Source organism: Diuraphis noxia, unplaced genomic scaffold (assembly GCF_037042655.1).
Source record: "Diuraphis noxia isolate RWA-SAM2 unplaced genomic scaffold, SU_Dnox_SAM2 contig0001, whole genome shotgun sequence".
NCBI lineage: Eukaryota > Metazoa > Arthropoda > Insecta > Hemiptera > Aphididae > Diuraphis > Diuraphis noxia.
In genome coordinates, this window is record NW_028301711.1 from 71,979,019 (window position 1) to 72,002,052 (window position 23,034).

General features: G+C 29.1%; 4 protein-coding genes across 4 annotated transcripts; 1 reads left to right on the top strand and 3 right to left on the bottom strand.

Annotated features, from left to right (window-relative positions):
• The first annotated feature begins 535 nt into the window (after positions 1-535).
• Positions 536-4,010, top strand: LOC149061598 (uncharacterized). Its single transcript, XM_089215047.1, has 7 exons — positions 536-584; positions 651-744; positions 1,096-1,297; positions 2,425-2,562; positions 2,996-3,088; positions 3,306-3,395; positions 3,852-4,010. The coding sequence occupies exons 1-7, from the start codon at positions 536-538 to the stop codon at positions 4,008-4,010; spliced, it is 825 nt and encodes a 274-aa protein (XP_089071173.1).
• Positions 4,011-10,818: 6,808 nt separating this feature from the next.
• On the bottom strand, positions 10,819-13,434 carry LOC107172637 (52 kDa repressor of the inhibitor of the protein kinase-like). Its single transcript, XM_089215048.1, has 4 exons — positions 13,384-13,434; positions 11,910-13,122; positions 11,439-11,711; positions 10,819-11,291 (listed from the first exon to the last, which is right to left on the bottom strand). The coding sequence occupies exons 1-4, from the start codon at positions 13,432-13,434 to the stop codon at positions 10,819-10,821; spliced, it is 2,010 nt and encodes a 669-aa protein (XP_089071174.1).
• Positions 13,435-15,199: 1,765 nt separating this feature from the next.
• Positions 15,200-17,778, bottom strand: LOC149061599 (uncharacterized). The gene is made up of 2 exons (XM_089221394.1): positions 17,437-17,778; positions 15,200-15,937 (listed from the first exon to the last, which is right to left on the bottom strand). The coding sequence occupies exons 1-2, from the start codon at positions 17,776-17,778 to the stop codon at positions 15,200-15,202; spliced, it is 1,080 nt and encodes a 359-aa protein (XP_089077520.1).
• Positions 17,779-18,841: 1,063 nt separating this feature from the next.
• LOC149061600 (transcription factor Adf-1-like) lies at positions 18,842-19,328 on the bottom strand. Its single transcript, XM_089215050.1, has 2 exons — positions 19,169-19,328; positions 18,842-18,993 (listed from the first exon to the last, which is right to left on the bottom strand). The coding sequence occupies exons 1-2, from the start codon at positions 19,326-19,328 to the stop codon at positions 18,842-18,844; spliced, it is 312 nt and encodes a 103-aa protein (XP_089071176.1).
• Between the last annotated feature and the right edge of the window lie 3,706 nt (positions 19,329-23,034).

The following is a 23,034-nucleotide window of genomic DNA, read 5'->3' on the forward strand; positions in this document are numbered from 1 at the left end:
AACGTAACATGTTCGTTGTAATTTTTGTTTTTAATTTAATATAAGTTGGAAACAACACTTTACGACATTACCACAATGGTAGAAAAGTGTTGTGTTACCGGTTGCTGTTCCCAACGTGAATATGAATTCGGGACTAAAATTAGTAATTACATAAGTATGTACATTGTTATTCAATACTGAAAAATATTTCTTGTTATTTAATAAATATAACACAAGTGTAATATTTTATATTTTCTATTTACAAATAGGTTTCCTAAACAAAAGGATTTAAGCGACAAATTGGTGGCAGCATTAAATAAAAAGTATTTATTTTACCCATCTATCCATACAAGAATTTGTAGTAGACATTTCAAGATTTCTGATTATACAAGTGCTTAATGAGATATTGTATCAGGCTACTGCCGTTTCTATTGCGACAATAGGTAAACATATAGTAGTTATTTAATTTTCATTACATAGAGTTATTAAGGTTGCTATATTTTATTTACATTAATGAATAGAACTTGAACATAGTTATTGTAAGCATACATCACCAATGACATCAGTTGGAGATGAATTTTTGGATCAGCCTACTGTCTTGTTAGGTAAACATATATTTGAATTGTATTATTACAAACCAATGTAATTTAAAATTTTGAAAATGTTAACAGTACATGAAAAATTGCCAGATATTTACATTGAAGAGGCTTTATCTACAAAAAACGATTTTGAATCGATGCCTACTAAAAGCAGTACTCCTTTAAGGTAACTATTATAATTATAAACAGTTAAAATTAAACTGGTACTTATTATATACTGAGATATGTTCATAGGCGGATATTTTATACTATAACTATGAAAAATGTTTAATACTTTTGGGGTGGGGGGGCTTTCAATCTGTTTTGGCGGGGCTAAGCCCCCTCCCTAATCTCCGCCAATGGATATGTTGCCTATGGGCTTATACTATTGCTAATATAAAATACTGTTTCTGATCATTTCAATGCATTGTTTCTTGAATCCGCACTAGCTAGGACATAGGCACATGAATTATGGTACACATAAATGTATATTTTTTTAGAAAAAGAAAACTGATGCGGTACAGCGGTGATTTTAAAGAAGAAGATTTGGAGACACCTCGAAAAAGAAAATTATTTTGGAATACATATCAGCGTACTCTACTCAAAATAAACATAAAAACATAAAGTTGCTCAAACAGAAAAATCTCCGGCTCCAATTAAAAGTGGATACTTTAAATAATTTGGTTGCTGACTTGCAAAGAAAAAATAAAATATCTGCTAACTGTTCTTATTTGTTAAAGGTATACAGATCATAATATTATACAGTCAGGTTTATGTCTACTCGTATATTATAAATTAATCATTGTTTAGACCAAAGCTGGGTAATAGTATTTTTTAATTTTTAAATGATTTTACAAAATTAAATGTAGATACCTACTGTTTTTTTTCAACTTTGTAATGATTTGGCACTTCCATTGTTCTTGATTTTTAATGAGTCTTTTGTTATATTTTTTTAATAAGTTAATACACACACATATACGATTAGTAGTTGTACAGTAAATATATTTCGAACTTTCGCTACTAATTTAGTTTATACCCAATATGGCTCAAACAAAAAATCTTTGTAATACAAATATTGTTTCTAGAGTATGTATATTAATCAATGTAGATTATAAACCTTTCGTTAACCTACATTACAGTGAAGACAAGAATAGTAATTTAATTTCGAATAATATAGGTAGTAATATAATATTATAATTTATTTTGCATTATAATTATAATAATTTATTTAAAATATCAACAATCATATTAATTAAGGCTCTATAGAACATGGGTATGCTACGCCGACATTTTGCGACTTATTTATTAATATCAACAATGATAAAAATATAAAATAAACGCGGGCATACTTCACGTTATTTTTCTTAGGCCATCGTTCTGTTCTTTTACTTTGTAGTATTGTGTGGTTTATTGTATTGTATGTGCAGCTCAGAGATAAATATATTATTCACTTACATTATTTATCTATTCTTAAACATTTGAACTCCAAATATAGTTATTATGGGAGCATGTACTGCTCCAAATTGTAGTAATTCCTGGAAAAACAAAATTAAATTATTCCGTTTTCCACGAGAATAAACCAGAAAGGACAAATAGATTCAGAATTGTAGACGAGATAACTGGATACCAACAACTCATTCAGAACTATGTGAAGTAATTATGTCTAAAATATAAATATTGAGTAGTTATAAAATGAATAGGTACTATAATATAACAAAGTAGTTAATATTTTGAGTTAGTTAGTAGTTAATTATATATTTTGTAATCTATTCCTGATATAGTACAGTATAGTTAATTGTATTTAGTTAAATTTCTACTTAATAACAATTTATAATCATTATAGTTACCTATATATTTTTGAATTTAGATCCACTTTGAAAAAAGTCAGTTTGAGTTGCATCGCCAAGATGGGATTGTCAAACTTAAACCTAACGCCATACCAACTCTCTTTGATGTGCCAAATCCACCTGCTAGACTTGACACAAATAGGAAATCTGTTTATAAGGTATTTAATATTCATACATATAATTTTTTGACTTTTTTTAATCATTATGCATATTATGATTCATACAAAATATTGACAACTAACTTATAACTTATAACACACTTGGCATGTTATTACATAGGTACCAAAACCTTATACTTTAATATTAAACATTTTATAGAATATTTTGTTAAAAATAAGTTGTGATATTAACAATAGTGACATTTTTATGTTAAATAATAAACATTTGAGTTAATTGTATCTCAAATTTAATAAAAAAAAGTTTATTCTCTCTTATAGGCTAAAATATTATTTTTTTGCAATTTTTGTGGTTTTAACTGTTTAAGTACTTATTAGGTGTTAATTATTTACTGAAAGTTCAGTTTTTCAGATCTCATATTTTATCATCATCAGTACCTACTCCAAATTATAATAGGCAACTCTTATTTTTCAGAATACTGTAATGGAAGTAACTAACATTTCATCCACAAAAACTAATTTGTTGAGTCAACCAGTTGCTTTGGTTAACATAACTCACATTTCTGATGTAAGTAATAAATTATTTTAAATATACTGGTTAAGTAGGTAGGTATGTAAGAATATTTTTTTAGTATGGCTAAAATCATTTTTTCTTATTTTCATTGTCACAACTGCTATAGTACATATCAGTTTTTTTTACTGAAAATTACATTAAAAGTACAGTTTTTCAGATCTTATGTTTTATCATCATCAGTACTTTACAAATTATAATAATTAATTTTTAGAATACTGTAATGGAAACAACTAACATATCAACCACACCAACTATGCCATTGAGTCAATCAGATTGTGTTAAAAAAACTGACAATTCTGTTGTAAGTAATGAACAATTTTAAAAATAGGTACCGCATTACTGCTTAAGTATATTAATCAAAATCAAAAATGATTTCTGTAACTAGAATAAATTTTAAATTAGAATATTTTTTTTAGTGTGGCTAAATTAATTTTTTCCTATTTATATGGTTATAATTTTTATTACTTTTCTTATTATTTTCTGAAAGAAATATTAAGAATTTAGATTTTCAGGTCTTATATTTTATCATTATCACACTCCCAATTGATGTAATGTTAGTTTAAAGTGATACCGAAGTGGTATTTATTAGATACATTTAATTCTTAAATAAATCTATTTTAAGCTAGGTATTTGTTATTTTAAATTAAATAAATAATAGTCATGCATTAGTGTATTATAAATTACTCATTATAAGTTTACTATGTATAAACCGATACCAAATCTGTAATATACAATGTTCATATTTGTTTTGAAATAGAATGATGAAATTGCACGTCTCCAGATGGAAAACACAAATTTAAAAAATATAATTGAAGAAAAAGATGCTACACTACATTCTTTTCTCAATGATGATCAGGTTGCGCTACCAAAAAAACTCCACGAGAATGGTCAAAGGAAACAATCATTAAAGGGTTAAAGTTAAGATTTGCCCTGGGAGTTAATGGATACAAGTATCTACGAGATACAAATTACCCTATTCCTGCTTATAGTACATTAACCAAACGGCTTCGTGAATTTAAATTAAAATTTGGTATTTTTCACGATGTACTAGAGTTACTCAAGCATAAAGTTCAATCAATGGACAGTAATGACCGTTTCTGTGTCATGAGTGTTGACGAGATGGCAGTAAGTAAGCAACTTAGTTATGACAAAAATAGTACAGAAACATTTGGATTTATTACCCTTGGTAAACTTCTACTAGTAATTATAAGAGGACTTAAAAACAAATGGAAGCAGGTTATTGGTTGCCATTTAACCGATAGCTCCTTAGATAATCAATCATTTAAACAATTCATTCAACAGTGTATTGAAACTGTTGAATGCTGTGGAATACATGTTTTAACTTTGTCATCTGATATGGGAAACACCAATAGAGCCTTGTGGAGTTCATTAGATGTTAAAATGAAGAAAGATGGCATTCGAAAAAATACATTTGACTTTAACAATCATAATAATATATTAATTATGATGCCTGACATCTGCCATCTTCTGAAGAACTTAAAAAGTTCTTTATTGAAAAATGATATAATTTTACCAAAAGAATATTGTGAAAATGAGGGTCTGTCCTCTCAAGTAGTGAAAGGAAGTTTTGTAGTTCCACTGTGGGAATATGAAATAAATTCAAACAAAGAACTAAGATCATTGCATCACCTAAAGCGAGAAGATATGTGGCCAAGTAATTTTGAGAAAATGCACGTTGGTGCTGCAATTAGATTTTTCTCTTTGAAAACTGCTGCTGCTCTATTGAATTAGCTGTGAAGTAATTATTGTAATGATAATGATATTTTTCTAATTGATTTTTTTTAAAAAAACTGTACAAACTAATGATTCACAATGTGAAAGCAATAATTTATAATCTTCTGTGGACAATTTGTATAACATTCCATCAAAAATATTTATCACATTACATAAAAGTAAATTGATTTCCCAGTTTGAAATATATGAATTGAATCATTTATACCATTTAGGAGGAAGCATTACAAATCATTTATTAGGAGTTGGTTGTAATGATTGTTGTGTATTTCTCCAGGATAATTGACCTGATAACCAATTTTATGGTGCAATTAAATTCTTTAGTAACACATTGAATCAGGGAGGATTAAAAGTGCCTTGTACAAATTTATTGTTGCTTATTTTACATTGTGAAATTTTATATAGTAAATATAAAATTTTTATTTTAAGAAATTCATGTACTGAGCTTATAAAAAAAAATTATATCAGATATTGATATAATTTTCCCATTGTGCTCTAAAGGTTGCAATATGAAACAAAGAATTGTTGAACGTTTTTTTTTGTATACGATCGTATACTGCAGTAAATTTTTCAGTTGACTGTAAAAAAAGGAAGAATATGTATGGTATAGCGTCTGCCAAAAAAAAAAAAGTAGCATAAATATTAAATATTATTTATTCATTATATTCCATGTTATATATTATTACTTGTTTATCTATTTGTTTATTATAAGAATGTTATATTATATCAATATTTGTTTATGTTTGCTTATAAAAAAAAATAGACTGATTATACACCTAATAAATTATAATATATGTACCCTATGTATCTGTCTTGTATAGTACTTGTGTTAAAGTATTCAAATACTTTTAAAAGTCAATATCTATATCTGTATTTGAATGCTTTTATAAGACTGAATTTAGTATATTATAATAATCTACACTTGAATTTAAATACATACTATTAAAACAATTTAAAAAAGTATTTTAGTATTTAATATTTAAAAAAAGTAATTCAATACTTTTACTCAAATATTTTACAACACCGCTAAGTTCTAATTACTTATTAAAATCCACCTCATCATAACAAGTAATTTTCTCTTCACTGTTATTGTGTTTGAGAACATCAATTGCTTCATTTAATATATTAAATTTTTTATGAAGTTGTTCATTTTCTTGTCGTAGAGTAAGTAGAAGCTCTTTATTTCTCTCCATATTTAAGTCATTATAGTAAACAAATGTTCCATCTGCATTATCAGTTTGAATATTATTCATCTGAAAAATAGATGTTACCATAAAAGGTAAATTTTATTTCTAATGCAACATTTTATAACATACTTTGTTTATTATATTCTGTCTTCGGTTAGGGTAGTAGTGAATTTAACTATGTAAGTTGACTAGCTGTAAATGCAAATTAAATGCATATTTTAGTTAGGTAATGAGAGTATTTAGCAATGTTTTAAAAAAATAGTTAATAAAGTAAACACATTTTTAGTTATAAGTGTCAATAATCATAATGTAATTGAATATCTACTTACATAATACTTGAAGTCACGGCAAACACTTTTCATAATTTGGTAGATTGTTGCATGCTATATAGTTTTTGTGAGTATAATATTTAATGTTTCATTTAATAATTATCTAGAAGTATAATTTTAAACAGAAAACTTCCATAAAAACAATACGTAAGATTAAATTCGCATTGTAAACATGAGAAAATTATAATGATAAGAGATAAATGAGTCGCAAAATGGCGGCGTAATATACCTATGTTCTATAGTGCCCTAATATTAATCGTAATACTTTTATGATGTATACCACGGTTTAAGATATCTTAAACCGTGGTGTATACTGTTCACCACGGATATAGATACTATGGTTGCACAACGAGCACGGATGTGACGGCCGTGAATGTTCTTATCAAATCTGACAAAAAGTTACATATAAGCGCCCTCTACAGTCATTATTATTATTACCATGTTACCATAATTATACGATACCCGCGATTTTCAAAATCATATAAATATAGTATTGTAATAAATAATCCATGGTCATAAAACAAGGATTGTTTACCATGTAACTATTAAATAATTTATCATATTTTATAATTTGATAATATTTAAGTATTTCCCGCAATTTTATGTTTATATGCAATTAATAAATTATAAATGTGCTTGTAAATCTTGTGATGTAGATTATGAACATCAATATTATTAACTTAATAATTATGTTAATCTGATATTTTAAGTATTGAGTACTAATATTCTGCAGTATTCTGTATTTTTATATTCCTAGTGTTTATATAATTAATAAAATGCCAAAAAATTGTTGTGTGCGTGAACCTCATAATATTTTAAAACCAACTTTTGGTGTACCAAAAGATGGATTTAAAAAAATGTTATGGGCAGCATCTTTAGGTATACAATTGAAAAAAAGTGATCGTGTTTGTGCAACACATTTTAATCAGTCTGATATTGTTAGTACATGGACAAGTGGTGAAGGAGTAAATAAGTACACGGTATGAAATGTTTTTAATATTTTTTTTTTACTTATTACATTAAAATATTATTAACATAAGTTGAACGTTAAATAAAAATAAAATAATAATAATAATATATAAAAAAATATCACTATAATGTATAATTATTAAATAATGTACATCAATGTTTATGTCACTTGCTTTTTTAAGATTTTACATTTTTACGTAACAAATAAGAAAAACAATTATTATCATATTTTAAAAATTAAAATAAAATAAAGAATTTATTATATTTATTATTTACCTATTTATTTTTTGAATATTATTATGGTTACATGGTATAAGAGTTCAACTATAATAATATGGTTGTAGAGGGCGCTTGTATGTAACTTTTTGTTAGATTTGATAAGAACATTCGGGGCCGCTCAGCGCTGTGATTCAATATAGGCCGTTGTGCAACCATAGTATCTATATCCGTGCTGTTCACGTTTTATTATCAGTAGTCTTATCTAAAGCAAAACCAAAATTTTTATATAAAGTCACTGATAAAACCGCAACTCAGTCTGTCTCTCTTGCACATATGTTGGCTTCAACGTATAATACGTACATCGTACATCACCAATCATTCCTATGCCTGGTTGCATAAACGATCTATAAAAACAGCACGATAAGGCTTGCTATCGGGTCGATAAACCATCATATAAACCACGGTTGAAGATATACAGGTTAGCTGTCGCTGGCCCGCCACTCGGTCAGATTGTGTTACCATTCAGTAGTTCATATTTTCACCACACGCTTAAGGCGCTAGTAGTAAGTAGGGTCATATTTTACTATTGGTAATTATTAGTACATCGTAGTATCCGTACATTCCTAGTTGTAATAGAATATTAGAGTTTATATGATCATAAATTTAATATAACTTTTAAGTAAAAAATATATTTATTCTAATATTAATTTGTCGATATATATTACTCATGGATGGTACTAGAGAAAATACAAAATATTCAATCATCTTCAAAACATTTTAAATAATCCTTAGGCCCAGCTAATAATTACCTAAATTATTATTAATATTTTGTTTATGATATTAAAAAGCTATAATTGAGTATGTGGTCAACCTACCTTATACAACTAAAATTATTATTATTTTTTAAAAAGTTATATGTATTAAATAGTATTTTACAAAGATACAAAGTTATTGTGCATCCATTTTATCTGAAACAAAAATGATTCAAATTAATATTTATCAGGTTAGTTTCAAATTTTTATTTTTAACCATCACTACAACAGCCGTCAACCGCCAATCAAGAAACTACAAAAGCAATAAGCATATAAAATTGAAATGCAAACTGGTGATAAATTTTATTAAATAATGCAATAAATAATAAAAGAAAAATAATAGTTAGTTAGGTAGTTGATATTAAAAAAGTAGTGTAAACTTTGTCTCAAATACGATTTAAAAGTATTACTTAAATAAATTTAAAAAAAGATTTTGATAGTAATTTTACCTATTTGAATACTATTTTTTAAGATATTTTAAAACACTTTTATTTTACATAATATTGTAACGACAAGTTCAAAATGACATACCTGAATAAAGAAAAGCTGTATAATGCACCAGAAAAGTGAAAACATTAAACTTTACTGTCGTCCGTTATAACTTAAATACTTAAAATTTTCACTATGTTTATATTAGCGTTATCTATTCTATACACGATTTAATTTTCAAAATATTCTGGCTTTTTTTAAGCTATTTAAAGACAACTATAAAATTTAAGATTTTTCTTTGAAATGTCGGTAAAAAAACTTGAAAATTAAATACAAGGTTCCTTATAATTTGTTCTTATTTTAGTTAAAAAAAATCAAAATCGTTAGTCACAATTTTTTTTTATGCTTTTAAAGTTCAAATTTTTATGAAACGTGTCAAAATCTACTGTACTGCAGAGCGTTATCCACTTGACTGCCATTTAAAAAAAAAAAAAATTTTAATGTATTAATACAAGTAGCTAGTAGATAAATATGCAAAATTAATTTTGTAATTAATAATTTAAAACTTTAATAATGATTAATCATTGTATAGGAATAGTGATTCTTGACAGTCTGGATAATTTTATAATAGATTAATATAATATATTATATCACATAATATTACGTATTACTTAACCAAAATTATTATTTTTTTTTAAATTTATATTTCAGATATTTAGCTACAGGTGAATCTTTTCGGTCTTTATCGTTTGCTTTCCGAATTTCTTACAGCTATATTAGCGTGATAGTAAAAGAAACATTGACAGCATTAAAACAAATGTTAATGCCATTATTTTTACCAAATCCAACTACTATCGACTACAAAGTTAAAGCTAATGAATTTTACACAAAATGGAACTTTCCCAACTGCATACTTGCGATTGACGGAAAACACGTAAGAATCCGATGTCCTAATAATTCAGGCTCTTTGTATTTTAATTACAAAGATTATTTTTCCATTGTTTTGTTGGCAATGGTCGATGCGAACTATAAATTTATCGCGATCGACGTTGGCTCGTTTGGAAGAGAAGGGGATAGTGGAATTTTTTTAAAATCAAATATGGGACAACAAATTTTGAATTGTACTTTCAAATTTCCAGAGGATTGTGCACTTCCCAATTCAAACTCAGTAGTACCTCATGTAGTACTTGGTGATCAAGCATTTAGATTACATAAACATATATTACGACCATTTTCACAAAAATCAGCTAGAAGAGATAGTGGAAAAACTATATTTAATTATCGTCTCAGTCGTGCTAGACGAGTAACAGAAAATGCGTTTGGTCTGTTGAGCCAAATTTTTAGAGTGTTCTATCAACCAATAAATATCAATCCAAGTACATGCGATGACTTGATAATTGTAGCATGTTGTTTGCATAACATGTTACGGGATGCCTACTTAGAAAAAAATGGAAAAGTATACCATCAATTTGATTCAGAACAACCTATCCCTGATAACAACATGCTGCCATTGGAACATGAAAGAGGTTTTTTGAGTTCAGAAGGACTTGCAGTAAGAGAGATTTTCAAAGATTACTTCGTTAACGAAGGAGCAGTACCGTGGCAAACATGAATAATACTAGCTAAAATAATAATTATTAGTTAATAACATAGTTTTTCAATTTTTAGGATATTTATTTTGTTTTTAATTTAGTACCTTTTATAATATTGTCTATACAATTTAAATCTATAAATGTACTTTTAATTAAATTTTATATTTATAATCTATACGTAATATATTATATAATATGTTATTTGTATATTATTTAACTGCTTCCTTGGGAAATACTGAATAATAAACAATATGAGTATAGAAATCAGGCCCGTGCGCAGGATTTTAGAATGGGGGGTGTTTTGAAAAAAAAAATGTATAACATAGATACATCAATAATCAGCAAATAGTATTATAACATATTTATATTTATTATTAATTTTGTAAGTACCTATGTTAAATGTGTTTTTTAACAATACCTACTATAAAATACAAATCATTTTTTTAATAAATTAACTCGACGAGGGACAGAAAAGAATTGATTCAGTGCTTGATTTATGTCCACGTTTATATCACGATGTATATTCAATGATGCCAGTCCATTTAAGCGATCTTCGCCCATTGTTGATCGTAGGTAAGTTTTCAGCCGACGTAATGTAGAAAACGACCTTTCATTAGTCGTTGTAGTCACAGGCAAAACTGACATTACACGTAACATTTTATGGACATTTGGAAATGCATCTGCATTACAAATATCAAGGGCATCAAGGGCGTTTCGAATATTTTTACCAACTAGTCGTCTTCGCCAAATTTCTACCTCACTTATCCAAATTTCTGGGGAATCGTCGTGTAAAATTGAACTGTAGGTTTCAAACAACGTTTTACAAGCAACTTTGTCTAAAGATTTAGTTTCAATAGGAAAAAGACATGAGAAGTTGGACAAAATATTTCGATGTTTGAGGAAGCGATCTTGAAGATGAGTGATAAATAAATCATGATATGGTATGTAAATAATAATTTTATAATAATCTGCTACGGAGTCTGTTATAATGTTAGAACGGTTAGTTTGGCGTGATACGAGTCTTGGTTTAGTCACAGGTATATTGTACTTCTTACAAATATCTTCTACAGTCACAAAAATTTTGTTGAAGTTTTCTGTAGAATATTGTCTTCTTTCTTCAAGTTCGTGTTTTGCTGCATCTGCTAACTTAACAGCCTCAACCAAATCTTGATTTTCTGTTTGTAAAACTCTACTCAATGATAAAGCCAATGCATGTACTGAATGCAAAACGTGAATTGATACTTGAAACTCTAAGGTTTTTATTGCTGAAAAGAGTTGAAAAGATCCGGATGTTGTTTTTGAATCTGTCCAAGTACTTGAAATGTTTTCTAAGGCGTCAATAACAGCTAGTTGTAAATCTATATAGGTTCCAATTGATTCATGCTGCTGTACCCACCTTGTTGCGCAGTATTTTTTAAGTTTTTTTTTCTTTTCTTGTAACAAAAATTCATTATTTTGTATTGCATCATGAAGTGCAATTTGTCGTTTTGGTGTATTAAAGAAGTTGTAAATAGATTGGACTGTACCAAGACAGTTTCTAATTTGGGGGATACTACATGCGGCACTAACTGCCAAATTGAAACTATGGGCAGCACAGTGTGAGTAGAGAGCTAAATGATACTTTTCTCTGATATACGCTTGAACTCCGTGAAATTCACCACTCATAGTACTAGCCCCGTCATACCCTTGTCCAAATAAATACGCACAGTCAATTCCAGAATATTCAAGGAAATCCAAAATAACATTTGATAAACCTTTCCCAGTTACATCTGCTACAGGTACAAAGCTTAAAAAATCTTCACGTATTTTTAATTTAGCGTCATCATTATTTAAATACCTTACACATATTGAGACTTGTTCTATGCCAGCAATATCGGCAGTTTCATCTGCTGTTACTGAAAAAGCTTGAGATTTATTGACTCGTTCAATAATCTGTTTTTGAATTAAATTATGAAATATGACAATAAATTCGTTTTGTATACGGTTACTGATATACATGGCATTTTTTGAGGAATTTTGCAAAAAAGTATTAAGCTGATCGTCAGTTTTTGCTCGATATCTTAAAAGAGCCCGAAAATTACCATCGTTAGTTAAAGGTTCTTCGGAGGTTATTCTCCCTGAATCATTTGAACCACGAAGGGCCAAACCCTGCCGGCCACATAATATTAAAGTTTCGATTATAGGTATCAAACATTTTTTACTTTCATTAATGAAATTTAATTGTTGTTCCGAAATTTGTAAATCAACTGGTAAAATGTTTTGGTTATCAATTTCTGCTCTCATATTTGATTTTAATAATGAAGTTTTATGATACTCTAGTGAGTTATGGTAACTAAATGATTCTAAAGCTTTTTCCCAGTTTGTAAACGGTTTTTTAACTAACAGTCCCAACTTTTGATGTCCAATTCCTCCACCTCCGACAGAAAACAACACACAATACTTACAAAATACGCCATTCATAATTGCTGAATAAGCCAACCATTTATATTTAAGCAACCAACTTCTTTGAAATTTGAAATTTCTTTTTTCGGAAACAGGAAATTTATAGTCTTCTGGAGGAGTCCAAATCAAATTTTGAAGTCCCGGAAACAAGTCAATAGTTTCAGTTGCAGGTTTATTCACATATAATCCTATGTCATGTTGGTGCACAATCTCTGGAAGTGACACTGATACATTTGTTTCTGGAGATGCATTTCTCGCTGGTTCAATTGGTTGTGACTGGTTATTAAAACTATTTTCCTGTAAATAAAATGTAAAAATTAATCAGATTAATTGAATAATTGTGTTTATAGATTTAAATATTGCATTTAATAAAATGTATTATATAAAATATTTCGACAACAATTAACAATAGATTTCAAATCACGAACGGGATGACTATATTATGTTCTATAGCACACACGAAAAATAAACATACCTCTATACTATAATAGTAGTCCAATTTAATTTTTAAAAATTATTTGAATTATTAGTAATTATAATTAATTTTAATGTACTTACTATCTCATCATTTTCTAGCCGTGGTTTTTTGAAAAACGTTCGAATGTCCATTTTGATGTTATTTCTAACGGCGTGTTTACTATAACTAACGTCTCACTGTGAGCTTACAATCGTTGTGTATGAACTATGATTATAAACAACTTTTAAAATACCCGAAATCCGTTATCGTGTAATCTCGTGTTCTACTAATTGCGGTCGAATAAAATATTGTTGTGTGGCATGTATGCTCTATACTTATATTCATACATTTATTGTCATTATATTTTATCGATAACGGCAACGATTACGAAAGTCGATAAACAGCAAACATGAAGACAACACTATATTATATTATTATAGTATTGTACTATTATGTTATGCATTATTATTTATTACAAATAAGATTGGAAAATATGATGTATAGGTAATAGATCAAAAATGAAAAACACGATTTTTTCGGCCATGGGGGGGGGGGGGTTTGAACCCCCCCCCCTCCCCCTTGCGCACGGGCCTGATAGAAATTATATTTTAGTACCTCGTAGATAATATTATTATTAAAACAAAAATAATTCACAGAGGACGTAGGAAGTCAACAAAGTCTTTACTATTTATAAATGTTAAGGTTTTTAGTTTTTCTGTGTTAAATATAATAATTTAAAAATATCTTAAAATTATATTTTCTAAAATGTACATTTTAATGAAATCGGTTTAAATAATTCTTTATATAGCATTGGAACAATTAATACTCTATAATAATAATCTTTTGGTTTATTAAAAAAAAAAATATGATCATCTTTCATAATATACCTGAATACGAACTTATATAGTTTAATGCTTCCTCTACACTCTCGCGAGGTCGCCCTGTCGAGAGTCTTGTCGAGTTAACGCGAGGCGAGGCAGCGCACGAATGCACACTCTACACTCTCGTGTAGTCTCGTGTCGCCTCGTACCAACTTTACGTACACTCTCCAAATTTATACTCATTTGGGCGTTAACGATTATGCAAAATGGACGTGGTCGAGTTAACCGCCGCGGCAGCATTGTGTGCTTTTAGTTACTATAATTTCCTCAATATTTACCAAAAAAAAAATATTAAAAAACCATGGAAAAAAAGGAGATGGTGGATGACAAAAATACACCGAAATAGAACAAGATAAATTTTACCTTATTTTTTTACCAAATTTTTTCTATATATCATTATCTATGTTTTATTTTAAAATTTTTTAGCCTAAGTACCGATCATATGTTAGCAGAATTGCTTTTTGAACCTTCAGGCGAATTTGAAAATTTCCTACGAATGTCATCATCAGATTTCTCATATATACTAGACAAGATTTCACCTGTGATATCTAAAAAACACACTCAATTAAGAGAACCTATACCTGCCAAAACCAGACTTGCTATCACTTTACGATTTTTGGCTACAGGAGATAGTTATAAGAGTTTACATTTTTTGTTTAAAGTGTCCAGTCAAATCATTTCAATTATTGTTCCAGAAGTATGTGCTGCAATCAACGACCTTCTCAAAGATGAAATAAAGGTAACAATATTCTAAGTAGAGTGAAATATACAATTTATTATGAATTTATACGGGCATAATAATTTATAATATTGTATGCAAATGAAACAAAACTTAACCTTTTTAAAAGTATTTAAGGAAAAAAAACAAAACTTTAACTTTTTAAATATCTTTAACAACAAAACAAAACATAACTTAGTTTTCTTTTTAAATTTTAACAACAAAAATAAAAAATATAACTTTCATTAAATTTATCACAACTGAAACATAATTTTACATTTATTTATACTTTCGCCTTATTTTAATTATTAATTAATATCAATTATAATCTCCACTGTAATTGTCAAGAGCAGCGTAAAAAGCAGTGTCTATTAAATTTGGAGCGTTCGATGTAGTTACATTTAGTTGGTTTGAAATATTAGTGTTTGACGTAGAGATGGAGAGTTGCGCTGGGTTGCTAAGGTTTGAAATCGGAGAGTTAGAACACGTGTCACTTCTTTCCGGAATATGAATTACTGGTGAATGAAGCTGAGAAATAGAGTAATGAGGAATTAATGGACGATTACAAATTCTCAATTCAGGTTCAGAATAAGAACTTAAAGAAGACGATGGTCTTTTTGGTATATCTATTTCAACAGCTGATTTTGGTTGATTTGATACTGGAGGAGTAAAAGAAGGGTTGGTACATGAAGTCAATGATTGATTGTTGCAATGACGTAAACGATTAATAAACATTCCATCAATCTCGTACATAAATATTTCACGTTCACATTCAGGTAGTTTACGTAATTTTTTGGCGAAAATTTTTGCATAAAGATCGCACTCGTCTTCTTCTTTCCTGTTATTTATACAACTTTCCAGAGTACTAAAAGCCTTTTTCATTTGTTTTCCCGCTTCTTCTAGTTCGGTAGGATTACTTCGGCGTCGAGGTGTAACCGGTGGGCGACGCTGTGTTTGATTGACGTCTTCAGTTTGTTGACCGATTTGGTTGGATAAATTTGTTTCATTAATATTGTCATCTGCCGTTATCTCCTGTGCATTTTGTGAATTATTACCCTAAAATTAAATATTATTTTTTTAAATTTTTTTACCCGTAATTTAAAAAATTTTATCGAATGAAATTTTTAATTTTAAACAAAAATGCCTGAAATTTTAATATTAATATTATATTTTAATATAGATACTGAGATATGTATACTAAGATGGAATAAATAAAAAAATAATATACATTTTTGTTTCAGTTGCCATCTTCTGCTGCTGAGTGGTTGTTGGTAGAAGAGGGATTCAATAGAAAATTTCCCCATTGTATCGGAGTAATAGATGGAAAACACGTTGTTTTGCAATCCCCTCCCCATACAGGAACAGAATATTATAATTATAAGAACTCATTCAGTATTGTTTTAATGGCATTAGTCAGTAGTGATTATCGCTTTATATATGCAGACATCGGGAGTCAAGGGCGAATCAGTGATGGCGGTGTACTTAAAAATTCGTTATTATGGCAAAAAATTTGTTCAAATAGCCTCAATTTACCAACCCCATCACCCCTTCATGGTTCGAATACTAGTACAGATATTCCATATGTTTTTTTAGGGGATGGGGCATTTGCTCTTAGTGCGAATTTAATGAAACCATATCCTGGAAACCATGCAGTCGGCTCACCAAAACGAATATTCAATCAAAGATTATCAAGCTCACGCGTTGTAGTAGAAAATGTGTTTGGGATATTAACGGCTAAATTCAGAATTTTTAAAAAACCCATCTTACTAGAACCCGAAAAAGTATCAATTATAACTATGACATGCATACTATTACATAATTTTTTAAGAAGGAGCGAAACCTCTGCATCATTATATAACCCTCCAGGAACGATGGACGTGTGTGATGAAAATGGTTTAATAATTCAATCAGGTTCTTGGAGAAATGAAATCGAAGGAAATGGTGCATTAAGACCCTTTAATCATATACCTCGAAGATCACCTATGGATGCAACCCAGATACGAGAAGAATTTACATCATATTTTTTCAATAATAGACAGTTATAAACAGTGAATTCTATAATAAACTTTGTAATATTATAATAATAAACTCGATTCAATACAGTTATATTTGTATGAATAAAATTGTATTGTTAATAAGATGTTAATTTCAAATTGTTATTAACCATTATCATAATATATATAATATGTCTTATACCTAGACCAGTGGCAGTTCGTGCTATGGAGCACGAGAGCGCACGTGCACCACACAAAATAAAAAAAAATTGTATCACGTCGTTTGTCGGAACGTTGACATAAGCGTATTAAAAATTTTCAAGTATTTTTACTCAACAAATAAAGTTTTATTGACATTCATATAAAAAAAGGTGCTCTGCTGTACAGTAGGTTACAAGTGGAGACGGTATGTCAGTCTAGGTATAAGACAAATTATATACATATCTATGGTATTAAAAAAAAAAATTGACATAATAATATAATAAATATATAATATATAATATTAAAAAATAAAAAAAATATATTATATATCACTTCACGATCCACCAAATATGTACATACCTGTTCTGTGTTCAAAGTAGCGTTGCAATCATTAATATTTCCCATAAAACTTTCAATTAGATTATATAAAAACCATATTGGCTTATAAATATCTTCCTGCCCGGCTCCTGATCTGATCGACGCCTTTTTTCTCCTTAAATGCCCACGAAACGTTGCCATGATGGAATTTTTTTTATTTTTCAGTTCATCAATTGGTTTGTTGAACACATTACTAATTTCGACCCAAGCATCATTTACTTTGGCCTTATCTTTATGCCAACGATGCTTTGGATCCCATAAAATAGGTTTAGTTTGATAAAGCTCCATAAATGCAATTGTATCTTCGTTAGTCCAGTCAGACATTTTAATAAATTATTGAACGAAAAAAATTTTTATCATGTAAATGACTAAACAATAAATAAATAAACCAATATTAAACGGCTGTTTTCAAACCAGACAAGCACGAGACAGCGCGAGAATGTAGTTGATAAGCCTTGCCTCGTGGCACGTGTCCTTTGACTCGCGACAAAAAAACCGACACCGAACGGAGCACGCACGAGGCAAGGCGAGACGAGACGAGACGACACGAGTGAACCGACTACACTCTCGTGCTCGCGTTGCCTCGCGTCGCCTCGGCGAGAGTGTAGAGCTAGCATAAAAATTATTAATCATTAAAATTCAACAAAATTAACAAAATAGCATACTTTTCTAATACATTGTATATCTAAAATAAAAATAAAAAGGTTAGCTTCAAAATTATGAAAAAATATTTTAAAAATGTAAGTAACAATTAATTTGTATTATCTTCTTCGTAATTATATTGCATAAATCCGTGCGATGATGATGAAGTAGTTGGGGAAGAACTTGGCCCCATGAACCTCTGTTGTAGTGGAAAATTATAATCATAATATTGAGATTGATTTACATGAGGCAGTTCTTGAATGTTGCAATATTTGTCCTCTAATTGGTTAACCAAACTTAAAATTTGCATTTTTGCTTCATTTATTGCATGTCGTGGTAGCTTTTTTACAGTCGTGGAAATACTTTTGAAAAACAGATCCACACTATCCTCTTGCTGATTACTGATACCGGAGACTAAAATTTCATTTTGTGCTTGGATTTTAGACAATATAGCATCCCTCTCTTTCGATCTTTTTGCTAAGATTTGGCTAATTTTATCTTCTTTGGACCTTATCCGTTTTTTTCCGTATGATGATGGTAAATCTGTAGATATTTTTGCGGATTCTAATGACGTGTCTTCGTCATTTTCTATGTCCAATAGAGTTTCACCATCACCTCCGTCTTCAGTTGCGGAAAAAGAATTATCAGTAAGTTGCTTTTCCACGTTTGATGTAGTCTTACAATTTTTAAATTTTAATTTCAGTATGTTAAACTTTATTTATTAAATACAATTTAAATATTTTCATTACTTTCTTTCGTATTCCACAGAATCCATAAATGATAAATGTGACAGTGTTCTATTGACTTTTTCAGATGTAGCTGACCCAGTTGACAATTTTTTTTTCTGTTTCATATACGTATCCCTGATATTCCTCCACCTTTTTTTGCAGTCTTCCTCTATAAAAAAAACCTTACATTTTTAACTTTCATAATTTAAAAGCCTAAAAATATTTTTATAATAAAGCTAAATAATTACAATAAATAATATCCATTTAGTGATCCAGTTAATACATATTTAATTAATTAAATTAGTTATTACTAGTTATTAGTACTATTATATTTTTGTATATACCTGTTCTACCGACTTTTTCTGAAATAGTTTTCCAGATAGTTTCTTTGTGATGCAAATCTTTGTGCTTAGGGTGAGCACTATCAAAAATTTCCCGGTTTTGTTGTACAAATTCAATTAAAATTTCATCCTCAGTTGAGGAAAATACAAATTTTTTGGACATTTTGTGTGTTGACGCAAGACGTTCCAACGAAGTACTAGTCCAGACTAGTAGTACGTCCGGATGCACTGCGACATTTACCGACGCGCTGCGTTAAACGCATGTAGGAAAACAGTCACAAATAAAATGCATGTATCTAGCAACAATGCGTCTGGACGCTGCAGGGAAAACGTACCTTTAGGAAAAAAATTTAAGCCCACGTAATTAAACCGGAGTGTGTACATTGATTACTAGCGGCGAGCGGCAGTTGCGAGCGGTAGCGTCGCGTCGCGTCACAGATCGAACATGTTCGAATTTTGACGCGCGTTGCTCTTGAAAATATACTATACTGATATCAGTTTACAGTTGTTATTTTACTTGTTAACAAGCAACATCACTCATGTCGAAGAACAAGAAGACAAGTCAAAATACACGAGAAATTTTAATTTCCGAAGTGCAGACAAAACCAAGTCTTTGGGATGACACACATCCGGGATATAAAAATTGTTAAAGAAATAAAAAAATATGGGCAGAAATTGGAGAAATCGCTGGATTGACTGGTATTATACATTTTATAATATATTATAATATAATAAACTAATATTCATTTTCTTTAAATAATATGTATAATATTACAAATTACAATTAACTCTCGTTATGTCGAAGCTCAAGGGGGCAGAAAAAAATATTAATTATTTTAATTCTATTAATTCTATAATAATATTTATAGTAGGTTTAATAGGTAGTAGTTGGTACTTGCTGCGGCGGATACTCGAACGTATTCTATGCACTATAACGTCTATAGACTATAACACTACATTAAACTGTACGTACAAGTGTGCGGTGTGGTGTACGACAAGAATTATTATATTTTTAGAATAGTACTAACACCAAAACCTTAGATAAGATATAAAAAGAAATATTAAATATAATATATTTTTATTCTTAATTTCTTGTACACCAATAAAAAAAAATAAAATAAATGTACCAACAACATTGGACTTGTTTTTTTTAATAATATTTTAATTCCACATATTACTAAAAATAATAATTAAAGCGTATTGGCACTTGGCAGTACTACAATAAAAATATTAAATAAGATAAAATATTATAGATATAATATTCAATTTTACATAATAACCTACTGAATTTATATTAAAAAATAATCTACGAACGCATTTCTTATGTCTTTGGCTCTTTGAAGAGCATTTGCGCCTCTCGCTCGTTGAACCATTGTTTCATTTTCCCAATTATTTTCTGTGCCAAGCATAATGTTGCAGTAATCTAAATCACTATTTACATCTTTTTCCCTGATAATATTGTGTAATATACACATACATTTTATAATGATAATCGCTTTCTTTGAGCTGACTTCTATGTCTTTTCCAAGTAGTCTCCATTTAGCCCGAAGTATACCAAAAGTGCACTCAATGCATTTGCGTGCTCTCGATAAATGATCGTTAAAATTTTCTGTAGCTGCATTTAAACCTCGAGAAGGAAATGGACGCATTAAGTATGGCTTTAACGGATATGCTTCGTCGCCAATTAACACATGAGGAACTTTAATATTTGTCCCCGGCAAATTTTTTTCTGGAGGCATATTAAATTTATCGTTGTCTATCAAATAAAATAATTCTGAAGATGCAAAAGTTCCACCATCACTCTGTTTTCCTCTTGCGCCAACTTCAATTGTTAAAAATTTTTTATCAGCATCAGCAACTCCTTGCAAAATCAAAGAAAAATATTTAAGATAATTGAAGTGACTTGATCCAGAATGGGAAGGACATTTAATTTGACAATGTTTTCCGTCTATTGACCGAACGCAATTTGGAAATCCCCAACGTTTATAATAATCAATAGCCACTTTTTCCAGGTGTTCTTTTGTTGGTACTGGCATAAATTCATTAACAAGTTCTTCCCATATAGCTTGACAAGTCTCATGGATAATTTTAGCTATTGTGCAAGCACCCATTCGCATCGAAAAAGCCAAGTTTCGAAATGAAAGACCCGTTGATAAATATCTATATAAAAACATAAATTGATATGTTATAATATCTAAATAATAAATATTTTTTTTTTTTAAGTAACGAGTTAATTTATTTAAAAGTCACGTTACTTATAGCCCAGTCAAATTAGATTATCTTTATATAATTTTTTTTCAAAATATTACAATAATTTCTAATCTATTGATAGCCATTTGAAATATTCGATTTTTAAAATTTTTTTTTTTAAATGTTGAAAAAAAATTCCGCATCGATAAAATACTTGAGAATTTAATAGAAGACTCCACCCGAGTTGTTCTGTTTTCTTACTGTCACTCAAAAATTATTAAAAAATATAGGCTCAATTTTTTTTATAAGCGTTTGAAGCAAGGCTGGGCATTTAACGATATTTTTTAACTTAGTTAAGTTAAATTAAAATCTTAATCAAGTTAATAGTTAAAAGTTAATCCAAAATTGTCTATCAATTGAACTAAGTTAAGAGTTAACCAACATTTAATATTAACTTTTTAACTCAAGTTAAGTTAATTAAAAAAATATTTCTTGTTTTCATAAAGGTAAAATTAAAATAATCGGTACCTACCTGAAATTGTTCATGTCATTAGATCAATTTATTTAATAGGTGTTTTTACGATAAAACCACTCAGTAACCCATTATTTTTTAGGACATGATGCAAAAGATAAATGGAAAAATTTAAAGGATAAGTTCAGGAAAGAATTGCAAAAAATACCAATAAATCGTTCGGGTGACGGTGGTAGCGAATACAGAAAACAAATGGCCATTTTTTAATTCGATGATGTTTGTTAAAGACACTATAATACCTAGCAGTATGTCCGGAAACTTAAGCATTGAAGAAAATTCTCAAAAATCATTTTCTGGAGCTTCAGATAATGAAAGTTTTATAGAAATAGTGGATACGCCATTAACTGCTGACGTTGAGGCTTTATCACCCTCCACGTCTATTTCTCAAACCACTTCTACTTCAAATTATTATACCAAACACTCAATAAATCCAAATATTAAAAAAAGACGTACCTATTGAAAGAGACAATACTCAAAAAATGATAGAACTTGAAGAACAAAAAATTGCCATTTTACAAAAAGCACAAGATAGTGAAAAAAAACCTGAAAATCCAGACGCTCAATTTCTATTAAGTCTTTTGCCTTATTTCAATGGATTGCAAGCACTAGAAAAACTGGAACTTAGAAGTGAAATACAAAATGCTATGCTCAACGTTTATAGAAGAAAAAGCTATTCATCTAATAGTTATGCATGTAATCCAGAAGTATCACTCATACAAACCACATCATCTCGGCAACCAGTCCAAAGACAAATTTATCGGCCATATAATAATGAAGAAAATGTATCTTTACAAACAAGTGAGCAAACCCAATGGGATGTGCCGAACATGAACACAACCGTAGGTGTTGACATACTGAGTGGAAATATGCCATTAGATACTAATCAACATTTGTATAATGTTAATAACACACTAGATTAACATTTTAAATAAAACTAGCAACACATATTATATTAGATTTAGTGCCCATTATGCATTATGAAACAAGACTGTCTTTTTTTTATTGTTATTACCAATACATGGTATATAATGTTATAAGTTATTTTTTTAAATGTTGTATATAAGTTAAGAAGTTATGAGTCATAACTATTTATAAAGGTTGAATTATAATAATATAACACATTTGTGGTGTTACATTGGATCGTTGT